Consider the following 21,687-nt stretch of genomic DNA (forward strand, 5'->3'; position numbering starts at 1 on the left):
TCGTGACTCATCGGTAGTGTTGAAGTGTTGTGAAGGGCAACGCTCCATCATACAGAGTAGACTAGACGCCAAAACTCTGAGCAGCGTCTGTTCTGCCTACAGCGGATGAAGCCACAAGTGACAAAATAATACTACGTCAGCGTAGAAATCTGCCACAAAAACAGGCAATGTGGCTTGCTGATAACGTTTGTGGTGTTGCGGCAAGCACTTATCAGACTTTACGTGGGGTGTGCTGTCGGACGATTGTAGTCACGAGACTTTACCAACAAACTGTAAAGAACTGGTCATGAATTTCTCAGAGTTTCTGTCCTGTAATTTCCACCTTTGCCCCGGAAACTTCATCGTGAATATCACAGACGGATTGCTCTGGCTGGTGATCTGGGAAACAGCTAGCTTCGTTCCTCGTGAATATCAGAACGAAGTTCCGTGTTCCAGGCGGTTTAGATCTGCCTGTAACCCCATGATCAGGATTCCAGAGTCGCTTAAATCAGCGAGAGTTTCCCGATACCACACAAAGTTGAACGACTTTGTGGCAAAACGAGACGTAAATGAAAACCTTTCTGTTGAGACTTGTGGCTGAGGAACATAACCACCACACAGAATTTAGACGCCAACCACGAGAATATATCTCAGTGGCCAAAATAATATCACCAGAATATGGTTCAATTACCTCATCTATGACTCTAGGTTCTGTGCAGCAATCATGAGCTCCCAGCCACAGATCCCTACTACGAATAACATCTATGCAGATCAAAGTTTCTTCAGTATCTACACCAAAGTTAAACAACTTAACCTAAATGCTGTCCGAATGGAGTCACTGAAGTGGCCCAATTTACCATATATAAGGCAGGCTCAAACCACTTCATCACCACCTTCGACCTCCCTCCCAAACTTTCTCCAGCATCACCTCTCAACTTGCTTGTCATATCACTCTCGCCATCCGTCCATTCTACACTATTAACTGAATATTCTATCAACCGAATATTTCCAGTCCTTCCCATCAAATCAGACCATGACTCGCAACAGCTCCGTCGGGGGCATCCTCGCACCTGGCGATGCAGCGCAGCTGATCAAACTTGGCCTCGTCAATCTTCCCAACCCGCCTAATGGCTCTATCCAAATACACAGGCGTCTACTCAACCGCACTAGCGATGCAGTGCATAAGAACATTCCTCTCAACGCTAACATCGAATCCCGCCCGGACGCATTTGCGACTATACCGGAGAAGCTCATCTCCAAAGCTACTATTGAGTATGTCGGTTACAACAGCGACAGAGCGACGGAGATCTGGAGCGGTTGGGCCAACTGGCCATCGGGTCCCATCATTCGCGAGATTGACCCCAGTGATTGCAACACTATTGAGGTCTCGTTCATTGACTGGGTGATGCGCCATACCGGGAATCCCCTAGAGTATGATGTCTGGGGGGACGATGACTCGGCCTGGTTCCACCTAATGCAGCAGTGCGGCATCGCAACTGAGCTCCAGCAGAGCATCATGGATCCTCGTTTCAAAGACAGGCGGTTGACGGGCACTTGCATCGGCTGGCTTCGGAATACCATGAAACTGCGCTATGAGTGGCTCCAGGAGATCCAGCGAGCTTCTGCTGAGCGTGAGAAAGCTCTGGGGAATCAGGGAATTTCGGCCCGGTCCCAACAACAAAGGTAATCAGAGTCAAGTCTTTAGGTAAGTTCATCCTAAGCTTACCTAAACTGCCCTAAATCATGATGATATTGTCCACTTCTTTGACTACTTTAGACTAGAGTCTGAAGCCTCTTGTCCCCCTTCAGATGATATGCAACATACTAACACCGAATGTAGTGGCTTAGCCTCCAGAGGTGTACACAAACTCGCAGGGCCATCAAGCGTTATAGGGTCCACTGTGTTATACAAAGCGATAGACGAAGCACGAATCAACGACCTCTTTGATCATGAGGGCAACCTTGACAAAATCCAACTCTTATTAACCCCCCCTTCGACCGACTTCAGCAGAAGCAAGAGCATGTACTACTTCACTCCCGACTACAGCCTGGCCAGGAAACAAGCTGCGTGGATAACGCAACGAGGGCCACCCGCTGTCATAGTGCAGATTGCAGTCTCAGATAGCGCAATCACATCCATGGAACCCCCCGATATACAATGCGCTTCCTGGCCGAATTCGAACTGGAGGGAGCTCGTTTGGCATTGCCGCACAAAAATGAGGCTTCCCAAGGAGCTTCTCGAGAGTTATGGCAAAGCCATTCTCATCATCGGAACAATCGCGAATAGACCTGACGTATACTATGAGCAGCGATCGCCTGCCGACCTTACTTCTGAGGCTTGTGTTGTCAGGGTCCGGGGACCTAACAAGGGCGGGGACCGAGCAGCAGTACAGTATGTGTTCTCATCCGACGACGAGGGGGAAACATTCCTTGAAGATCAAGCGAGACACACGATGAAGATATTTCATTTTGGTACACGTGAGCTGGAGACTTGGGCCAAGCAAAATAGCAATTTAGGGTTTTAGGGCCTAAACATGAGTAGATACTCTGAAGATCACTAAACTTATCCTTAATTTACCTAAGGAAGCATCCTTTTCATCCTCATCCTTACTTCTCATGATCAGTACTAACAGTTACATCCTTCCACTCATCCAGCAACTCCAACGTCTCCTCGCACTTACTCCTAATATAAACATCCGCGTCACTCCCCAGCATAATCCTCACCGGAACATCCCTTCCCTCTCCAACCCCCGTCCCCGTCAGAATCTCAACAATAACCTTGGTCCCCTTCTTAACATCACCAGGCTGGTTGTTATCCGTCTTCTCCAGCGCCTTTCTCGTCTTGCCCGTAGGCGTGCTCTCATCTTCATAAACATCCATCCTCTTCTTCGTAACTGCCCTCACACCAGGGTTCAAGAAGCTTGTGCGGAAGTACCCTGGCTCCACGACAGTAGCGACGATGTTGAAGGGCTCGAGTTCATAGCGAAGGGACTCGGCGAGGGAGGACATGCAGGTCTTTACCATGGAGTAGACGGAGTATGTCGCGCCACCTCTCCAGGAACCAATACTTCCAAACGTAGCGATTGTACCGCGTTTTCCATTCTGACCGATACTCTGCTCTCGCATTCCCGGTAAAAAGGCCTTGATGGTGTTGAAGATCCCAAAGACATTGGTGTTGAAGCAATCATACATCTCCTGCTGGGATACTTCCTCTACGGCGCCGTCGAGGATGTATCCCGCTGCGTTGATGAGATAGTCGACGCGGCCGTGCTTGGAAAAAACTTCTTTGGCGATGGCTTCGAGGTCAGAGAGGGGAAATGTCACGTCGAATGCGAGGGTGTGTGCACCTGCGTCGGCGAGGTCTTGGACGCGTGATGTACTGCGTGCTGTGGCGATGACGGTGTGCCCGAGGTTGAGGGCGTGAAGAGCAATATCATGGCCGAAGCCTGAGGAGGCGGCTGTGATGAACCAGACTGGTGAAGACATGTTGAGGTTGTTGAGTGGTTTGTGTAAGTGGCTTTAGTGTAGGTGTTAGAGGCTTGTAATGAAGCTTGTAAGACAAGTGATGATTGTTGTTGAGTTCATCTTGAAACGAAATTCCAACTCCTTTATATTATTTTTCAACTTCAGATATCTCCTCAATCCATTTGATGACATTATCTCCGACCCAAAGTCCTCAACACCATCATTCTATCACCGACTGCCATCTCCCAACTATCGCCGATTATTAGCGTCGCCACATTTCGGCGTTAACAGCCCATTCAACCACTAAAAGTCGCTCCCCACATCCGGTGTGGCGCTATGGCTTATGCTTAATGGCATTTTCGGAAGAGAGTAAGCAGCCCATCCCAATGCACCAATTGCATCACTCGGACCTGTTGATGCAAGACTTTTCGGCGATAGGTTCACGCGGAATGACGAAAGAGCAATGTTCAAGTTGTGTTGATGTACTAAGAATGCCATATCATACCAATCTACATAGACCATGCAATGCCCCAAACGCCGTAGCCGTAACTCCGGGCTCATAAACAATCAAGCACGCACCCATCCAAGGCCATCAAGGCAATCTCAATCTCAATCTCAATCTCAATCTGGGCACCTACGTTTCACCCTTCTCATATCAATCGCTCGCTCATCGCAAGGTATAGCCTCTGCTGTCTTGTCGACGATGAGCAGCACCACTTCCCATACCAATGGTAATTCGTCGCGGCGCACTGCCCGCCATGCCACCCTGGGGACTTGATCCAGGACCTTCCATTCGAGTGACTGTGTTGTTCATGTTCATGCGTCTAGCTTGACCAGGTGTCAGAGCCATGTCTATCTTGAAGTCGTTTGGGGAGCACGCCATCGGGGGGCTTCGTCTCCTCTCAGCGCTACCTCGGCGGAGTCGAGAGATGCCGTTGGTGCTGCTGGCGAGGGCCGCAGGCAGACTAGGCCTGGGTCCCGTACGCTCGGGCAACGATCCCATTGACGATACTCGCTTGGTGCTCGATGCTGTTGTACCGGCCATGATGCTCGCTCTACGAGCTTTCTCCTTCATGGCGGTTCGAAGGGCGGTCTGAAGCTTTCGGGCATCGATAGTGCTCGTCTCGGAGTCAGATCCAGATCCGGGAGGGTTGTTCTCATCATGTATCGTGGGAAGTCGTCTAATCGCTCTAGGAATACCGAGCCCCGATGGCGATGGTGAGAAATTGCCACTCTTAGTGACATCCAGAGATCGCAGGGGTGGTGTCCGTTGAATATCGGGTGAAGCTTCGAGCTTGAGGGTCATGGTGGGTGCTTTGGGTGATCCATCAGCAAGGGAATGTCTAGGTCCCTTGGAAAGGAAACCGGCCTGGAACCTGCTAGGCTTCGCACCCAAACTGCTGGTCTCGGGGATCTCGAGACTGGGGCTCGACTCCTCGACTGTCGATGTCTCGGGCTCAAGGTATGAAGGCATGACAGGTGCGACGATTGGCTTCTCAGGTGAGGGAATCGCAGGGGAAGAGTTGTACTTCTGGGGCGTCTTCGAAAAGTCCTCCAGTGTGCCCTCCTCCGTCTCATCGTCCCTCCATCGGACTCCACCCTTCTTCTTCGCCTTCACTGGCGTGAAGCTGACGCCCTTCTTGGAGGCTCCCAACACCTTACGTCTTCGTGGGGATCCTTTCATGGGGCTGACAGGAGCGTGGTCGCTATGCGCGGGCATAAAGTTGGGAGCTGAAACAGGCTTGATGTGCATCGCAATAGCCTTCTTGCGCTTGGGTGTGCCTCGCTTGCTGGGCGAGAAGACTTCGACGACGGGCATGGAGCCATCAGGCTTGACGACCTGGCCGGCAGCTGTGAAGCCGGTTTGGAGGAGACGGTTAATCATCTCCTTCGCGTGAGCGACGGCATCTTCCTCATCCATGCCGAGCGTATCGGAAAGTGATGAGAGAATGTCGAACTGCGCAGTGAGGAGCATCTGGATCATGGCAGCATCGCCAGCCTTGTCCTGCTCAAGGACTTCCCGGTAGGCCTCGCGATTGAAGTTGGCCTTGATCAGCTCAGCTTCACGGGTCAAGTTGTCGGCTTCTCCGTTGTCAGCACCCTCGGTACCTTGGAGTTGTTGCAAGCTGTGCGATAGAGCTGTGTCGATGGCTCGGTCCCATGCTGACTTCTCCAGCTTCTGGTGGATATGATGTCGGCTGTTCTCCAACTCAACAAGGATGCCTTGAGCCGTCTTTCGGATGGCGACAAGGTTCTCTGGCATGGCATCTTCATCGCCTCGTTCGTTGCAAACAGTATCGAAGGCAGCAATCCATCCGGACAGCATACCAATGCGGCGCTCGAAAGCCTTGAGACGCTTCATGTTCGTGATACGCTCTTGACGCTCAGGAGCAGAGTTTTCGTAGGCGATGCGCAATCGCTGAATTCCTTCCCGAGCCATGGCATCCCGCTTGTCGCATTGCTTTCGGAACTTGGCAAAAAACATAGCTTCTGCATCCTTCTGCTGGGCCTTGAGCTCGTTGATCAAGGCCATCTGTTCGTCGATCTTAACCAAGAAGTCCTTGACGTGGCGGTTGACGTTGAAGACATTGCGCGTCACCTTGGTCTGGATATTCTTGGCCCGGTTGGCGTATCGAAGGGTGTTCTGTGTCTCGTCGAAGTGGGCGCTTGATGGTGATACACAGACAATCATGACAGTCTTGCAGTTGCCTCCGAGGGAGAACTTGAGAAGTCGAGTAAGCTTGCTGTTTCGGTAGGGGACGTGCTGCTTCTGTCGGCGGTCGCATAGGGCATTGATGCAGCTTCCAAGGGCGAGTAGGGATTTGTTGATGTTGGCACCTTCAGTGAGACGCTCGCCGCGGTTCTTGGTGACGGATGCTCGTTCAGAACCAGCAAGATCGATGATACTGAGTGTAGCCATGGTGTGAGGTTCGCTGGCACCGGCTGATCGGTCCTTTTGAGCGATGTTGATCTGAAGAACGGCGTGTGATCGGGAAGAAGTAGCGTTGGCCTCGGTAGGCGAAACTGTGCGGTATTCGTTTCCTTGGACAATCATATCCATAACCTCCTGGACATCCTTGGGATGATGACTCGTCAAGCCAGACACAGTGACAGCCTGGTTACTGTCCTCCCTTAGCATCAATCCACCCCTGCTCCCACCAGGAACCAATAAATCACGAATGGTCTCGTTGTAAATCTCGAGGTAGCTCAGACTCAGCTCGGTCACCTTGTCTTGGCTGCGCTCCTCAATTTTCTCAAACAGTTCCTGCATGGTCATGAAGATGATACCGGGATGTTGTGATGTACCAGTAATAGTATGTGTCTTTCCGCAACCTGTAGCGCCGTAGGCGAAGACTGTCGCATTATAGCCATCGAGTACGCTGTCGAGGAGAGTTCGAGTAGTGCCTTCATAGACATCGGACTGTGTTGTGTTTTCGTCGAAGACGCGGTCGAAAGCAAAGACTTGATCCTTGACCTTTTTCGAGGAGGGTAGGACTGAGCGGGAGAATTTCTGTACGGGGCTGTCCTCGGGAGGATCAAAGACTCTATATTGGGTTAGCGTTTGCGTTTGTTGTAGCGGGGATGATGTGCATACAAACAACGATCATCGACAACCTTGATAACGTTTCGAATGCCGCGTTGGTGCAGCTTTGGCGTAGGCGCAGCGGCGAGGGAGCCATCGCCGAGGAAAAGGGTTCCGTCATCGTTCTTTTGTCTGTCGAGCCATTAACAAGCCTACTCCACAATATCAGCGTGTTGCTTACAGTTGCGCAGCCTCTCGAATCGTAAAAGGTCGAACTCGAACTATAATAACGGTCAGCTCCCGTACCGCACTCTAGGAGCGCACATCATACCAGCAACAGTAATGGAATTCTGCCCAGCAGCAGCAGCTGAAGCACCCATAACAGCCATTATATTCTTCTTCGCTCGATTTCCGACGTTGGTGCAGTCTCGAGCTCTTCCACCTCAATATTGGAGAGCAGTGAAGCCGTTAAGAGTAAACAAAGCTTAAAAAGAAAGGCACGCTCGATGCAGAGCAGATGATCATAGAAACAATGTTCGAAAATGAACTCGAACAAGAAAACGAAAAAATAAAAACAAAGGCGAATAGCTCTGTGTACCTGTTGTCGTTAGTTAGTAGCAGTAGTAGACTACGAGCCGGGCGGTAGTTGAAGAGAAATCAATTCAGAGCTACCGAGCACAGTTGAAGGTGACGTCTGGTTTGTTTTTCGTCCTTTTTTGGACGTGTTGCTGTGGTGATGCCTTAGCTCTATTTTTATCAGGGGTTCTCTAAGTGGCATTCATGCGGGTGTTTCTTTGGCCCCCTGGAGGTGAGGCTGGAGAAGCTATTAAACAATGGGATTTGAGTCATGTTATGGAGACGTTTGCCAGGTGTTGATGGCTCATTTGTGGCTTTATTGTTGTTGACCTCAAAGCTCGAGATGTTGCAAGACCCTTGGTAATAGTAGTGGCTGGAGTCCTTGCTTATCTTACCCTGTATCATGATGACTTCTCTCTTCACTGGCTTACAATACGAGGCCGTTTGAGCTGTGACTCCTCTAGTCAATGTGATGAAACTTACTCGACTCTTGTGTATTTATGGAGATGTATTCATTACCATTGCCCCTTTCCAACTGCTGTGAACCAACGTTGTGAGTCCCGTATTGTGGTATTATACAGCCTCCACTTACAAGGCCCATACATGTGGCCATCACAACACCAACATCCAGGAACAAACAGGGTTCACACAAATACCGCGAGGCAAAACAAAACAGAATAAACATCAGGCGACACAAGGATCAGAAGTGGCCTCTGTAGACTGTCCACGATATCGCTAAACACCAACATCACAGCATCAGTAGTGCAACAGATCTCCCAGTAAAAGAATCACCATCAATTTACCATTTAGTTTACAACCTAACGCCTACCATGCAACAAAAACTTCCCAATTCACAAAAGATAGTGACGACATTCATCCCCACTAACTCACGGTCTCCGGTACAAACGCATACCGTGGCAGCATCGACATCCTCTCCTCAGGACTAACCTCCGCATCATCGTAGAACATCCTGGCCTTCTTCTCCTTCTTCTTCTTGTCGCCACCTTCTTCCTCAGCCTTAGTCGCCGCTGGCTTGATACCCGCCTCGGCCATACGGATCATCTGATCAATATCGTCGCCAGCGGCACCACCGCTCCAAGATCCGCCTTGTGTCGGTCGCTGAGGTAGGCCAGCAGCCGCGGGTAGCGCACCAGATGATGGACGTGCAGGGAGGTTGTTGGCGGAGAAGGTGTAGGGTTGGGCTGGGTTGGGAGGCTGTACGGGGTAGCCTTGTTGTTGGTCGAAGGATACTTGGGGAGGGGTCTGGTAAGAGCCGTTCTACAGATATTAGCATATTCCAAACAAAACCGTAGGGAAGAGAAAACTCACGAAAGGAGCTTGCGGTTGTGTCTCGGTATTCGCAGCCGCAGCGGGATCAACACCTCCATTGGCAGCAATCTCCTTCTTCCTCTTCCGAAACTCAGCCAATCTCTGCTTCAACTCCTCCGGCGACTCAGTCTTGATCTTCTTCTGCGCATGTCCCTGTCCCGGCAGCGGGTTTCCCGTCGCGATCTGTCTATCTTTCTGCGCCTGCTGGAAGTTCTGTAGGATGCGGTTGCGGTGCTGGTCGAGCATGTCCTGGGGGATACCCTCCATGCCAAAAATTTCCACCTCAAGACCCTGTCTGCTAGGAAGCGCGTTCTCGACCTGTGTGAGGTTTTCCTTGTGGACTTGGTTCATGTGCACGGAGAGACCTGTCGCTGTCAGCGCGGCTTTCGTGGGAATTCGGATGATGGTAAACGTACCTCCTGCTGTGTTGAGACGACGACCACAGCGGTCGCATTTGAAGTGCTTTGCCTTCTGGTGAGAGATGAGAAGCTTGAGATCTTCGAAATCACGCTCGCCTGCGATAAATGTTAGCATTGAATGATCGGAGCGCACGCCGCAGGATTCATACAGTAGTAGCACCAGGGTCGGTTGAGGACCTCCTCGATGTCAGCGTGACCGCGCCGCTTCTTGCCCATCTTGCTATTGATGTCGGATGTGCAGTACAAGTCGATAGGGATAATGCGCGATCAATTCGAGCGCACAGAGGTTCCTGATAATGGTCAAATCGCAATATCTTGGACGTGGAGCTTAGAACTGAACGCGACTCGAAAAAGAGTGGGTAGCTTCGTCGGAGAAGCTCCGGTTAAAAAGAACGAATGCCTCAACACCAAGCATCGATGACGAGACATATTAGACTTTGCCATCACGAGAATGACTTTTTTAAAGATCCCATCTTGGAAATGAAAGATCACGCGTAGGAGTTTTTCATTTAGTGAAGTGTAATGTGTGTAGTGATTATACATTGATTATGTACGTCTATAAGATCAACCAAATATTTATAGTATATAGCAGAAGCCAAACCAGCATCACCCAAGCTCATCTTCCAATGCCAAGATGCATATTTTTTACCGTCCGACCCCCATCAATACATAACTCATCAATCCTTTTTGTTGAAGCGCCTTTTTTGAATCATCACGATGCTTACCCATTGCAAAAACTCCCCAGTTACAAAACGCCCCAGTGAATGCCCCCCCTTCAAAATCAAGATCCATTTGGCGCCACCTGGTCAAAAATTATCAGCGGCCACTGGCCTCCTTGCTGAATGCTGTTGATGTCATTTGCCGAAGGGCTGGATGTGACGCCCGGGACGCCCGCGCCTGTCGAGGCGTCACGTGTACTGCCTCCGAGCGTCAAGAGTGTCGATGCGCTGAAGCGATCTTGCGTATCAGCGATGGCTGATGTCCAATCGTGCCAAGTGTTTCCGCGGCTCTGCCACATCATGTCGGGTTGAGGCGCGAGATGGGGAGGCTGTGAGAATGCGAGCATCGGGTTCACTTGCGCCACAGACGACGGGAGTGCCGACGTGGTAGTTGCGATTGGCGCAGATGTATTGTAAAACATGGCCCCAGTGTCGTAAGCCGGAGGTGCCATGTTATTCTGTGGGTGATCATTGTAGGCGAGTGTTGGGTAAGGAGTCTGGCCGTTCAGGTCGGACTCGGGAAAGTAGCTCTTGGTAGATGGGACTTCACTTTGAGCCAATCCACTGGTGGGTGCGGACTGGACCTGAGAAGATGGGTAACTTGGGGCTGGCTCCTGTTTGACCTCTGGTGTGGCAGAAGGCTGAGCACTCTTTGTCTCCTTGTTACGCATATCATGATCAATCCACGCAATCGTGCGGTCAATGATGTTTCCAATCTCAGTAGCAATGCTAGAATCCGAACCTGTCGTATTGTTAGGGCTGACTGATCTGCGAACTAGGGGCTGGAACTTACCGAGAAGAGAGCCGGCTTCCTCAAGAATGCCGATCCAACCGTTCATCTCCTCCCGCAACGTGGCAATGGCCTCTGGAGTCGTTTCAAAACGTCTCTCCCACATGGCAGCCAGCATAGTGAAAGTGCCAGCGGTGTACATCGAAGTCTGGTACCATGTCGTATCGAGGCACTTGCACTTCTGGATCTCCATTTGGCAGTGAAGCATTTGGCGCGAGACTTCCTCGCAGATGGCCATGTTCTCAGCCATCATGGCCTTGTCACTTGTCATGGCCACTGAAGGATGTCGCAGGCAAAGACGAAACTCAAGCGCCCATGTCTTGGCGTAGACAGCTGCCAAGCGGGTCTGCTCGGTCTGCTCAGCATGATCAATCACCATGTGGCCAGGGAGTTCGTCCTCCCACTTCTTGATCTGAGCCTCAAGCGCCCTGACGATGCTGACATAGTTTCGCGCATCCCGTCGAACACTGTAAATGTTGGAGTACAGTTCCATGTAGATGGGAATGATCTTGAAGCTCACGATACCTGGCCAGTAAGGGCAAGGAATGTCGCGGGATGTGTCGACGCCTTCATCCGAGAGGAGCTCATCAGCGATAGGCTCGGGAAAGCCGACGTCGAATTCCTCAACGGTGATAGGCATCGGCCGGCCACGACGTCCAGTAACAGCGATGTAGACAGTCATGATGACCCAGAAAGCCCTCTTGCGAAGCTCATGTTGGAGATTGTTGGGCTCGCCTGGCTTTCTTGACTCTCGGTGCAGATTCAATTCGAGTGCGCGTTGAAGAGCAAGGTTGGCGACGATTGAAACAACACCGGGCTTGGGGAAAGCTCTGGTATGCTTGACAACCATGGCCATGGCCTGGACCGAAGCCAGATCCCGGGTGCATGTCAGCTCAAAGAACTTGCTGAGGGCGAAATGGTAATGACTGTTGGATCGCTCATTCATTTGAGCGCGCTGGTCAACCTGCTGCCAGTTTCTTGTGCCATACTGGAAGCAAATGATGGCGAAAACCATGTGCACCGTAACAAGCTCCGCCACTGAAGGCTCAAAATTAGGTTCATCGTACATGCGGGTCAACTGTATGGCTGTTAGTGATTAAGCTTAGAATATGGTGAGACAACACGTACCAATCGCATGAAAGAAGGCTTGTGGAGGACTGGAAGGAAAGCGGAGAAGGTCATGAAGTACCATTCGGCCCAGGTGAAGGCATCTTCTCGAGAAGGCATCTCAGCCTCCATCGGAGGGTTGACTCTCATGATGGATTGGAGGAAAGATTGCGGGGACTTGTTGTATGACGGCGCCACCTTGCCATCGACTGGAGGCTCCTCCGCATCTGGTGGCTCAAAGGCCGCGAGGTCGACTGTCATCCCTAGAATCGACAGTCGCGTACCCCCAATTGAACTGAGAGGAGCACTGTCCATTCCAACACCAAGATGGTTCTCATGGGCGCGGGACTCTAATGTGCGAGGGAAGCTAGGAGACAGGCTGGGGGCTGATTTAGAGTCCTTGAACAATGCGCTGCCAACTTGAGACCATGTTTCGCCAGTCTTGGGGTCAGGAATTGGGTTGCCCAGATCATCAAAGTTTGAGTCGGAGGGGCACTGTGCATAAGGTGACCACTCCCAGGGCTTGACTTCGACGCCCTTGTTGTCGAGGAGCTTCTCAAGATCGCGGATATGGGAGAGCATGTCGCTCTTTTCCCTCTCCAGCTCCTGCATGTATCCTCTTCGCTCTGTGCGCCCTGTCACGCGATCTGTGACATAGCATTCAAGGTTTTGGTTGGTGCAGTGGGAGCAGCCTTCTGGAAGTGCATCGCATCGGATCTTTCGAACCTGTAATTTTTGCGCGGTTAGCATGTTGTGAAAGCATGACCCGAGATTTATTTATGACATACCTTGCATCTGTCGCAAGCTTGACCAGTGCGTGTATAAGACTGTAGTCTGTTCTTGACCACGCTGGAGAAGTCGTCTGGGCCACGTTCTAGCCTTGGAAGCTTGACTTTGCCGGGAGCTTGAATGATGCCATCATCTTCGCCATTGCTAGCAGCCCGCTTGGGAGGTCGTCCTGGCATCTTGGACTTGATGCGCGGGGAGATGCCCCTCAACGAAGCAGGTGAAGATCTGGCGGAAGAAGTAGCGGAAGACGAAGCGCTCTTGTTGCTGGCGCTCGTGCAGGAAGCGGTGCTGGCCTTTGTCCTGGCCGTGCAACGAGATATCGCGGCAGGCTGGCGCAGGCGGCGCCCAGTGGGTTTTGTTGAAGTCGCAGTCGCAGGGGCCTTTACAGTGGCGTAGGGAGGATTGCAGCTGTAGGCGAATGTATCAGGAGCCCAGGCGAGGGCAGGGTAAGATCGGGCGTCGAAGGGCCAGTAGAGAGGACCTGGGCCTGGCTGCGGCGTCAACGACAGCGACGTGGGAGTTGAAAAGTTGGCGATGGAGGAATTGAAGCTGCGCTGGGATATGGCCTCCATCATACTGGTCTGGGAACGAGGCCTCGAGCTTGGGCTTGGGGCTGGTGCTTGGGGTGCCGCTGGTGCTGCCGGCACTGAGAATGACACTGTACAAGGGATGGGTTTAGCGGGGAATGCGCTGTGCATTAGCGGCCTTCCGGGTATGGGGGGGACTCGACACTGGGTGGAGGCGCAGATGTAGGCCTCGACAAACCCCAGTGGACGTATGTGACGTGAAGACTGACGAGGAGCGGAGCTGGATATGAGCCGGGACGAGAGGGAGGGAGGGGACAGATGAGATGATTTGCTTGTGATCTGCGGAAGAAATGGTCTAGACTCTAAGTGGCCGTAAGAAAATCTCCTCTTCTTCTGTGTGTGTATTGAAGAACTTGAACAATCAAGGTAATTGCTTGTATATGGTAAAGTATGCACAGTTGTTGTATGATGGATCAAGCAGGGATAAGGCTGGTGAACGTCGAGGTCTTATAAGCAGAGAGATCTGGTGGGTGTCTTGAGGTTGTAACCATCCATCCAGCCTTAGTTCACATCTTAGCTTGGCGAGTCAAAATAGATACCTACACCAACCTTACCAACCTTACAGTACTAACAGATCTGTCCCGGAGTTGGCGTTCAACAGAATTATTCCCATCGTCAACCTCTCTTTGCACGGAAGGCCCGTATCTCGCTGAGGAAAAGCACAGACAGTTTCTCTCTATCAAATATGGAAGATAACTCACCCGGAGACGAGAAATCGTCAGTGCTTGAGGAACGGAGAGTCCTTCTAGAAGAATACCGGTAGACTGGGAGAGGGCAGCCATGACAATGTGAGTGTTGTATGAATTCTCCGTAGCCCAGAGTATGACATCGGATCTACACTCACAGGGCCAGGCGAGAGTTTCTCACAGGAACCAGAGAGCCAGCCAACGAGGCGCTGCAAGGGGAGACGACTCCACCGTGGCCGTCTAGACCGTGGTCCTTTTCTGGGCAAGCCATCCGATTTCTTGGGAGAAGATGCCGTACAAGCGCAATGACGCTGTGGCTGAAAGAGACAAGGTCGACCTCGGCGGTACCGTAAGCAATTCGACCATGACGATTCGTCACCGAGGGCAAAGTGTCAAAGGAAACGAGCTGATGAGCGGAGCCCAGAGGAAACACCAAGTCTGGGCAAAGTCAGCTCCTGGAAAACTCGTATCATTATGATTTGCATGCAACCTGTCTAGACGAATGAAACCATTGATGAAATGCAACCCTACTGCCGGTACCGAAGAGCCAAGACCAGGCCAGGCCAGACCTGTTTAAACAATCTTAGTGGTTCTTTTGATTGACTTTCTGGTTATGTATGTCGGTGCCTTGCTGATCAGGTTCGATGCTTTCAGCCTTCACTGGCAGCCAAGATGTTGATGATCCCGCTCCCGCTACGGACGGCATATGTCTGCCAACCTTGATGATGGTGGCGCCGGCCTTGTATCGGAGATATTACGAGAACTCAACGGCGAGAAATGGCCACGATCATTTGAACAATGTGGGTGAAACGGATGAGGCGATTGAGCCTTGACTTTGTTACTGAATAACGTGGAAAACGTTTAGCCATTGGAATTGATGAATGGTCACGGATACTATCCCAACATGCTCTGTATGTGGAATACTGAGGTCGGGCTTCTCCTCACTTCGTGATGTGTTACAACATCAAAATTGAGTTATCGTAGTGTCAAAGACAATGGAAGCTCACATGAGATTGAATATACAGTACAAACACAGTATAACAAACATGTGATGACCCTTGACTTCCAGTGACTTCAATTGACGTGCCCCGCTGTCCGCGGGCTACCAATTGCACAGCCCATCTCTAGATCTCACTCTTTTTTACCCCTCCACACTAAACTAAACCCAAGATCGAAACTGCTCAAACCACCATCACAACGTTACGCACTACCTTATCCTAAGAGAAAATTAAGTTACGAAAATCAGCAGATTCTCCTTAAGCGAAATTTTGTGCTGCCTTCCTGAATCCAAACTGCCAAGAGCTCACTGCCAAGCCAACTACAACGGCTCTATCGGCTTCCAGGCCCTGGTCAGCAGAGCAAAGCAAAAGCAAAAGCAACAATGGCTCTCGAAATAGTATCTCTCGAACACCTGCCAAACTCGCACAAGGTCTACGTTGCCCTGTTCCGTGACGTACAGAATTCGGCCTTTTTGCACCAGCAGCTGCTCGCTCGGAACCCTCAGTTCGAGTACGCCTTCATCGATGCCTCAGTGGTGAGTTCCGCCACGGAGTACCCGACTTGGGTATAGGGCATTTTCCATTAATACAGACCATCATCACCAGGTTGTCTCGCGGCTTCAATTATTATCCGCTGTCTTCAAGGCTACGTCGACGGCTGTGAATGGCGCTCTCAGGACTCCAAACGTTCACTCCGAGATTGTCTGTGCCATGAGTTCTTCTAATAACGTAATATGACCCCTTATTCCGACATGTCTTCGTTTGAGGCTGACAGTCCATGCTCAGATTGCTGATGCCTATCGTCGATATGGTATCTCTCCTTCTACGAAGGACCTCATCGTTGTCAAGGTCACATTCCCTGGAGAGGATGGTGCTGAGCCCTTGACGCATGACCAGATCTGGGAGCATCTCAAGGCCAATGTTGAGGGAGAGGCTTTATCCATCACAGATGACCAAATCTCCACCACCACTGACGTACCAAAGGTGCGCAAGTACTACAAGTTGAACGGACTCAAGTGGTTGGACGATATTAAGGATGAAACGGTCAAACAGAAGGAGATGGAGTCACTCGTCATTGGCGCAATGGCTCTAAGGGGCGTCTGAAGCACAATACCAAGTCAAAAGCTTCACAGTCAATCATATAATCATCGTTAGAGACTAAAACGTAAGTCATTTCTTCATCTATGCTTGATCTATCTCGGATATTGAGATGCTAGACGCCCTGGACTCCTGATCGCTACCCATGATGCAAAACAAAAGAAACATAAAGACATTGATATCAAGTTCTTTTCTCTTCCCTCTTCCCTCTTCCCTTTTTTAGTTTTTGTTCAATTTTTTACTTCTTTAAGCCAAGCCGACGGCGCTCTTGCATCGTCGGACAAGCTCGGCCCAGAGAGCATCCCGGCTGCCCCTGGTTCGTTGAACGGCGTCCTTGTTTTCGTGTGCGCGTCGCAGGAGGTACTTCATGCACTCGCCAGTGGTTCCCCAGACGAGGTACTTGTAGGCGGGCAGACTCTTGGTCTTGTCAGACTGGCCAGCCTCGACGAGCTCGCAGCTGACCTCGTCAGCCATGCCCTGGAGTTGAGCAAAAGCAATGTCGGACTTGGCTCGGCCGGCCTCCATGATGGCGCGGCTTCGTCGCACGGACTCGGCGTTGTGAGAGGCGACGACAAGGCTGGCAGCGGGGTACTCGCCGGAACCCTTGACGTCAATGTTCCACTCGCGGGTGAGGACGCTGGCAGCGAGGGAGTCGAAGCAGGCGTCGGTCTCCTCCTTGGTGTCGTGGAAGAGCTCGCGGGGGTCAGAGTTGAGATAAGCGCCACGGACAAGCTTGACACCGAGAGCAAAGTTCTCGACTTGAGCGAGTTTCAGGTGGTTGGAAAGAACCTCGGGGCACTTCTTCTTGTAGGCTTGGTAGGTACCGAAGATAACAGCCTCGCCAAGTCCCTTGTTGTACTTGCGGGTGAACTCGAGAGTCCAGTCGTCAATGCCGTCCTGGAGCATGTCCTGCTCGGCGTCGAAGAGGAGGCGGACACCTCGCTCGTGGGCAAGCTGGCAAATGGAGTCGATGGCCTTGTACATGGCGGGGCTGGGAGGAAGACGGTCCTTGAGCTGGTAGAGAGCGATGCTTCCGGCTCCAGTAAACTTGAGGGCGACAAAGTCACCAGGCTCAGCAAGTCGGACAGTCTCGAGAGTGCCTCGAGCCCAGGGAAGAATCTCGTTCTGAATGCACTCGTCGGTCTCCATGGCACCGTTCTTCAGACCCTCGCCCTCATCTTTGGTGAGGACAACCTCCTTGGCGTAGTTCAGAATAACACCAGTGAAACCAATGTTCTTGAGTCCATCGATAGTCTTCTTGATCTCGGGTGACTTCTCACCCGCGCAGAACTGAGCGTAAAAGGTCTTCTTGAGGAAATATCGCAGAAGCGGGTTCTTGTCGGGGTTGAGCAGAGGGTTGGTGGTGTTGGCCAGAATACCCATGACGTGCAGAGAGGGAGGTAGGAGCAGAGGCGAGGAGGAGACGGTCATGGTGGCGAGAGATCGGAGAATCATGATGAGAGGGAGAACGGAGAGAGGCGCCTTGCTGGGGGCGATGGGAGGAAGAGGATCGGGGATCTGCTGCTGCTCGACGATGGTGTTTGTGCGTCGCTCAGAGGAGTGGATGTGACGGCGGGCGACCATGTTGGTCTTTGTGATGGTGAGGCATGGTCGGAGTGTGTTGATGGTGATGGCGTTGGAAGCAGTCGCCCAGCGAAGGGGCTGGGCAGTCCCTCGCCGAAGGGCCGAGCTCATTATATGAGATGTGTGTGGTGTTGAGATGAAGGTCCTAAGTTGGTAGTTGGATGGAGATGCTGGATCAGTATGGAGGGATCCAGATGGTGATTGTGTTGATGTTGGTGTTAGGTTTACGGAGCGATGATGCAAGATAAGTCAAGTTAGATTCTATCTGGTTCGGTTTGTGGAATGGGCAACGGGTGGCAGAGAGCTTAATATATCTATCTCAGGCAGTGACTATCAGTGTCGGTTGAGTGCGGTGCTTGGTGACTCTGGTCTGTGCCTGGGCTGGGGCGTGTGAGGGAGGTGGCGCTATCTCCAGCCCGATAATGATAATCCATATCTCCCTTGCCCTGTTTGTCTAGCCTTCCCCCATTCCACAGCAGAAAAAGAACAAATTCTTTGCCATTGATCTCCAGCTTGCTCCAGTTGAGCTAGTCATTCATGGTCATGTTTACGCTATGCCCCCCGGTCCTCCGCAGAGGCCGAGCCAGACCGGCCCGTGACTACCAGAATGGACTGCAGGCGAAGGGGAAAAAAGAAAAGGGACCCAGCTGTACGGAGCTTATCAGCCGTCACGTGGCTCATTTTAGCTTCAGCATCACCATGATGGCCGAATGTAGCCGTTGAGGGGCGTGGGGGGTGCAAGTCCACGATAATTGGGGAGATTGCCTAGTTGAAGCTGGGGATTTGGTTTGGGATTCAGTGATTGCCGCAACAGGCCGCGATCCCAGTAAATACGTGTTATGTAATTGGTGACACTGGCAAAGCTAGCAAGCACGGGGCATTGTGGGGAAACCTTGGAGATGCATCACCAGCATTCTCTTAACTGCTTTGAGACTGACAGTCAGTGTTGGGTTGGCTTGTGCTGAGACCTGAGACGTCTTGTGACTTGTTTTGATGACGATGTGTCCGTGTCTATAACTTTCACAGCCAACTTCCATTGTTGGTCAATGATGTGCAAGGGGGCTGACGATGATGTGTTGTATGCCATTCGGTACTTTATGTAGATAAGGCGATATGGATAAGATATGCCGACACCCAATCCTTCTACGGAATGACGAATGGGGCTCTGCTACCGTATCTCAATGGCCGAGAGAGAAAAAATGTTCGATCTCGCTAGAAGCCTTCTGCAGCGTTTGCTTATCGATGATGTCTCCATAAATGACCGACCAAAGCCGCTGGCCCTGGGCTGGTCTACGGGAGAGGCGTTTACCTAGAGAGTCCTAAACTCGGAGGGCCCCGATAACAAAACGACACTAGCATATTTTTTATCTCTGAATTGATCTTCCATGCGCCAATGGATGTTTATTCCCCTGTGCTGGTCTCTCTGGTCAGTGCGATAATGAGTTTATGAACCATTGACCAAGTCGTGATATATCTACATTTTATATATTGTACATAGAAGAACCCAATTACCTCACAATGCTGGACGAGCATCATCTTCTTGCCTTGTCTTTGATCTCCGACCTCGCAAGAACTCGACATACCCGATCGGTCTGCCTCGGGCTAAGCCAAGCACATCTTGAATCCCACCGTACGCAAGGCCAAACAACAACCCATATCGCGCGGTCCGGGCGGCGGTTGTGAGTGACAGGCGATCTAGATGCACACGCCGAATATCGGCGCTTGTTAGCTCATCTCTTTCCGCCGCCTGCAAAGCAGAGCAAAGCAAATGTAATGTAAAAGAAAAAAACCCTTGCTCCACATCATGCAATGCTTGCAATATCTACCCGTCGCTTTCCATCATCAAAGCTCCCAAAACGCCATGCATTCCCCATATGGGGTTTTGCGCAATACCATTTCCCTTAGTCAAGCCGAGGTCTAAACAGATAACCTAAAGAGAGGGAGAGAAAAGAATTGACCACTTACGCCAAAGAGAAAACGCGCCGGCGACTGTAAGCGTAGCTATCGTCGTAGAAAACATGTCGCTCGCCCCGCGATATCGATCGACCGTGCTCTCAAGCGACAAGGCCAGGAAGCTCCAGAAGCCCGTCTTGAGACCCATGCGGAAGCCCTCTCGTATGCCGCCCTGCATGGCGTGGTAATTCTTGCTCTTGTGGTAGAAATACCAACCTGTCGTCGTGTCGGGCATCTTGTGCGCATGCTCCGCCCGGAACCGCAGCTGCGCCATCTGTCCGCCCTGCGTCGCACCGAGCGAGAAGCCCACGACTGCTGACGAGATTGTTCCCAGCATGAGCCGCAATGGCGTCGCGATGGACAGGCGCGGGTTCGTGTCCTGGGGGAATGTTAGATCTGAGGGCATTGGCATTGGTGCGCCAGGCCGGGGTGACGGCGGCGACGGAGCGGCGGCCATTGTGGTGAAAACTGGACTGGGAATATCTTGTTTCTAGGCTGTTGCTGCTGTTTTCAGAGAAGGCCGAGATTGTCGCGAGGCTCTGCGGCTAGTGGAGTCTCGTCTCGGTGGTGGGATGCGGAGAACGAAAGACCAGCCGGAGTTTGCAATCCCGGCGGTGGATGCTGCTTTTTTGGCGCCGCTTGGAGTCGGTAATGAAGAAGAGGGGTTGCCCTTGGAGTTGGAGTTGGTAATAAAAAGATGACAGGCGAAGGCCCGATAGAGATACGTTCTTGGAACGTGAGATTTGAATATGTAATTGAAACGACTTCGCTTCGATGCTTGCCTGATGCGAACTTGAGGCTCATCTCATGATGGACAGTGCGCTCATGCATTAGTACAGTATTCACGCACGGTCTATCTTCCTTCACATGAAGCTCGAAATGTAACTTTTTCCACCTATTTAAAATGCTTGGGAATTCAAATGGCCAGTTTCAATACTCCAAGTTCTTTTTCACGGAGTCGACTAGGATTGAATTTCAGTTACTTGTTTCCTCGGTCAATGGCAGCGTACGCCCTATGGTCGGCCAGATGATTCTTTTGACATCCGGGCATTTCCAGTGCATGTTCCAGGGTAGCATTCGGCTTCTGGAAGCTGTCACTTCATGCCTTGCTCTCGTTCCTGGATCTTGCTGCCGAGCTGTCACAAATCCTTCAAGATGACGTATCGATAATTTAGTTCTTATAGGACAGCGTTTCTTCCCTCCATCTTTAGCCAGGATATCCATACATCTTAATGCAGTGACAGCGTTCAAATCCTGCCTGTGTCCCTCTCTACGCGCCCTCACGTGATGTCGCGCTGAGCTGCGCCGCGGTCGGCCCCCACCAATCTGAATCTCAATGCCCCTCATGAAGCACAAAGCGAGGCAGCTTTGAACCCTGACGTCTTCCCCAAACATTCGTATCAAGATCGACACAATGGTACTACACATATCACCCTCCTATGATGTGCCTCAATGCTAATGATACCTCAGACTGACGTCGACGACGCAAACATCTCGGTACGCTTCAAGCACGGCATCCATACCATTTACCTCTTTATCGACGCCCTCGCCCCCTTCTCCAGTGCCGCCACTGAGCTCCTCAATGTTCTGATCGAACGATACCCTGATGGGCTTACCAAGTCATTTGACTCTTCCGAGAAGACTACATACGATGCAGACTCGATCCTTGCGTTTGGCGCATTGAAGACGCCGAATGACCCCTCGAGCGGATGGGTCAAACTCAAGACGGGTGATGGAGAGAAGACACCGACAGCATTGGGACTGAAGAATAATAGTCTTCTTGCGTTTGCGGTGCTGGATGACGAGGGTGATAAGCCCGAGTTTGAGGTGGAGTGGCCAAAGGAGGACGAGGAGCTTTACGAGGAATAATCCAGAGACGAATCTTGGAATTCATCTGATTTCAGATACATTTCTGCGACGTCATGCTGTTTCCCCTTGATAATGAGGATACAATACACCCACGATACGAGGGTATCGTCGAGAACAAGCCTGAGGACGACACCATGGGCTCTTATCGAAGAAACATAGTTGTACGATGCCTTTCTGGGCCTACGGAACTACCGAGAAATTTTGAAAAGGAATATT

At 51.4% G+C, this 21,687-nt stretch overlaps 10 protein-coding genes across 13 annotated transcripts; 3 read left to right on the forward strand and 7 right to left on the reverse strand.

Moving 5' to 3' along the window:
* Window positions 1-1,012: 1,012 nt before the first annotated feature.
* Window positions 1,013-2,504, forward strand: FVEG_03613 (hypothetical protein; the record flags this gene model as incomplete). Its single annotated transcript, XM_018891229.1, has 2 exons — window positions 1,013-1,662; window positions 1,820-2,504. The coding sequence occupies 2 exons, from the start codon at window positions 1,013-1,015 to the stop codon at window positions 2,502-2,504; spliced, it is 1,335 nt and encodes a 444-aa protein (XP_018747705.1).
* An 82-nt stretch (window positions 2,505-2,586) lies between these two features.
* Window positions 2,587-3,465, reverse strand: FVEG_03612 (hypothetical protein; the record flags this gene model as incomplete). The annotated part of the gene is made up of 1 exon (XM_018891228.1): window positions 2,587-3,465. The coding sequence occupies one exon, from the start codon at window positions 3,463-3,465 to the stop codon at window positions 2,587-2,589; it is 879 nt and encodes a 292-aa protein (XP_018747704.1).
* A 430-nt stretch (window positions 3,466-3,895) lies between these two features.
* Window positions 3,896-7,600, reverse strand: FVEG_03611 (kinesin family member 18/19). Of its 2 annotated transcripts, XM_018891226.1 has the most exons (4): window positions 7,299-7,600; window positions 7,209-7,248; window positions 7,040-7,159; window positions 3,896-6,989 (listed from the first exon to the last, which is right to left on the reverse strand). In XM_018891226.1, the coding sequence occupies exons 1-4, from the start codon at window positions 7,354-7,356 to the stop codon at window positions 4,112-4,114; spliced, it is 3,096 nt and encodes a 1,031-aa protein (XP_018747702.1). In that variant the 5' UTR covers window positions 7,357-7,600; the 3' UTR covers window positions 3,896-4,111. The 2 variants fall into 2 exon arrangements, with proteins under 2 accessions (XP_018747702.1, XP_018747703.1); XM_018891227.1 differs by having other exon boundaries at window positions 3,896-7,159.
* A 715-nt stretch (window positions 7,601-8,315) lies between these two features.
* FVEG_03610 (hypothetical protein) lies at window positions 8,316-9,616 on the reverse strand. Its single transcript, XM_018891225.1, has 4 exons — window positions 9,441-9,616; window positions 9,289-9,387; window positions 8,873-9,237; window positions 8,316-8,821 (listed from the first exon to the last, which is right to left on the reverse strand). Exons 1-4 carry the CDS (start codon window positions 9,505-9,507, stop codon window positions 8,426-8,428), a joined length of 927 nt encoding a protein of 308 aa, XP_018747701.1. The 5' UTR covers window positions 9,508-9,616; the 3' UTR covers window positions 8,316-8,425.
* A 168-nt stretch (window positions 9,617-9,784) lies between these two features.
* FVEG_03609 (hypothetical protein) lies at window positions 9,785-14,057 on the reverse strand. 2 transcript variants are annotated; one of them, XM_018891224.1, is made up of 5 exons: window positions 13,833-14,057; window positions 12,696-13,783; window positions 11,929-12,633; window positions 10,804-11,878; window positions 9,785-10,752 (listed from the first exon to the last, which is right to left on the reverse strand). In XM_018891224.1, exons 2-5 carry the CDS (start codon window positions 13,392-13,394, stop codon window positions 10,073-10,075), a joined length of 3,159 nt encoding a protein of 1,052 aa, XP_018747700.1. In that variant the 5' UTR covers window positions 13,395-13,783; window positions 13,833-14,057; the 3' UTR covers window positions 9,785-10,072. The 2 variants fall into 2 exon arrangements, with proteins under 2 accessions (XP_018747700.1, XP_018747699.1); XM_018891223.1 differs by having other exon boundaries at window positions 12,696-14,056.
* Window positions 14,058-14,611: 554 nt separating this feature from the next.
* FVEG_03608 (hypothetical protein) lies at window positions 14,612-18,486 on the forward strand. 2 transcript variants are annotated; one of them, XM_018891222.1, is made up of 4 exons: window positions 14,612-15,503; window positions 15,574-15,696; window positions 15,754-16,132; window positions 16,185-18,486. In XM_018891222.1, exons 1-3 carry the CDS (start codon window positions 15,351-15,353, stop codon window positions 16,069-16,071), a joined length of 594 nt encoding a protein of 197 aa, XP_018747697.1. In that variant the 5' UTR covers window positions 14,612-15,350; the 3' UTR covers window positions 16,072-16,132; window positions 16,185-18,486. The 2 variants fall into 2 exon arrangements, with proteins under 2 accessions (XP_018747697.1, XP_018747696.1); XM_018891221.1 differs by having other exon boundaries at window positions 15,754-18,486.
* FVEG_03607 (proline dehydrogenase) lies at window positions 16,095-18,288 on the reverse strand. Its single transcript, XM_018891220.1, has one exon. The coding sequence runs from the start codon at window positions 17,758-17,760 to the stop codon at window positions 16,312-16,314; it is 1,449 nt and encodes a 482-aa protein (XP_018747698.1). The 5' UTR covers window positions 17,761-18,288; the 3' UTR covers window positions 16,095-16,311.
* Window positions 18,487-18,973: 487 nt separating the features above from the next.
* On the reverse strand, window positions 18,974-20,364 carry FVEG_03606 (hypothetical protein). Its single transcript, XM_018891219.1, has 2 exons — window positions 19,615-20,364; window positions 18,974-19,344 (listed from the first exon to the last, which is right to left on the reverse strand). Exons 1-2 carry the CDS (start codon window positions 20,057-20,059, stop codon window positions 19,163-19,165), a joined length of 627 nt encoding a protein of 208 aa, XP_018747695.1. The 5' UTR covers window positions 20,060-20,364; the 3' UTR covers window positions 18,974-19,162.
* A 137-nt stretch (window positions 20,365-20,501) lies between these two features.
* FVEG_15298 (hypothetical protein) lies at window positions 20,502-21,450 on the reverse strand. The gene has a single exon (XM_018904424.1). It carries the CDS (start codon window positions 21,028-21,030, stop codon window positions 20,578-20,580), a length of 453 nt encoding a protein of 150 aa, XP_018747694.1. The 5' UTR covers window positions 21,031-21,450; the 3' UTR covers window positions 20,502-20,577.
* On the forward strand, window positions 21,061-21,471 carry FVEG_03605 (hypothetical protein; the record flags this gene model as incomplete). Its single annotated transcript, XM_018891218.1, has 1 exon — window positions 21,061-21,471. The coding sequence occupies one exon, from the start codon at window positions 21,061-21,063 to the stop codon at window positions 21,469-21,471; it is 411 nt and encodes a 136-aa protein (XP_018747693.1).
* Between the last annotated feature and the right edge of the window lie 216 nt (window positions 21,472-21,687).

Source organism: Fusarium verticillioides, chromosome 2, assembly GCF_000149555.1.
Source record: "Fusarium verticillioides 7600 chromosome 2, whole genome shotgun sequence".
NCBI lineage: Eukaryota > Fungi > Ascomycota > Sordariomycetes > Hypocreales > Nectriaceae > Fusarium > Fusarium verticillioides.